Genomic DNA, 226 nt, shown 5'->3' on the forward strand with positions numbered 1-226 from the left:
TCCTCCTCCTCCTCCCTGTCTCGCCCTGTAGGGGGCACCCTATCCCGGCACGCCTCCCTGCCCACCCAGCGCCAGCAGCTGCTGTCCAGAGCCCCCCTCTCCTCCAGCCTCAGCTCCGCCCCTCAGACCGACGACTCCTACACTCTGTACGCACCCCCCACCCACGTGGTGCTGCCGCTAGCCAACGGCCTAACTACCAACACAGGTACACACACTCAGGACACAC

The 226-nt window shown here is 66.4% G+C and overlaps 1 protein-coding gene across 1 annotated transcript in view; it reads left to right on the forward strand.

The window, feature by feature from the left end:
- LOC118323683 (caskin-2-like) overlaps window positions 1-226 on the forward strand; it is a gene marked incomplete at its 5' end in the record, with an annotated part of 14,663 nt that overhangs the window by 4,717 nt on the left and 9,720 nt on the right. The window contains 1 exon segment of the mRNA XM_035655733.1: window positions 32-205. Coding sequence (XP_035511626.1) covers window positions 32-205 — 174 coding nt within the window.

This window comes from Morone saxatilis, unplaced genomic scaffold (genome assembly GCF_004916995.1).
Source record: "Morone saxatilis isolate NCDOM2014 unplaced genomic scaffold, NCSU_SB_2.0 Contig14, whole genome shotgun sequence".
NCBI lineage: Eukaryota > Metazoa > Chordata > Actinopteri > Moronidae > Morone > Morone saxatilis.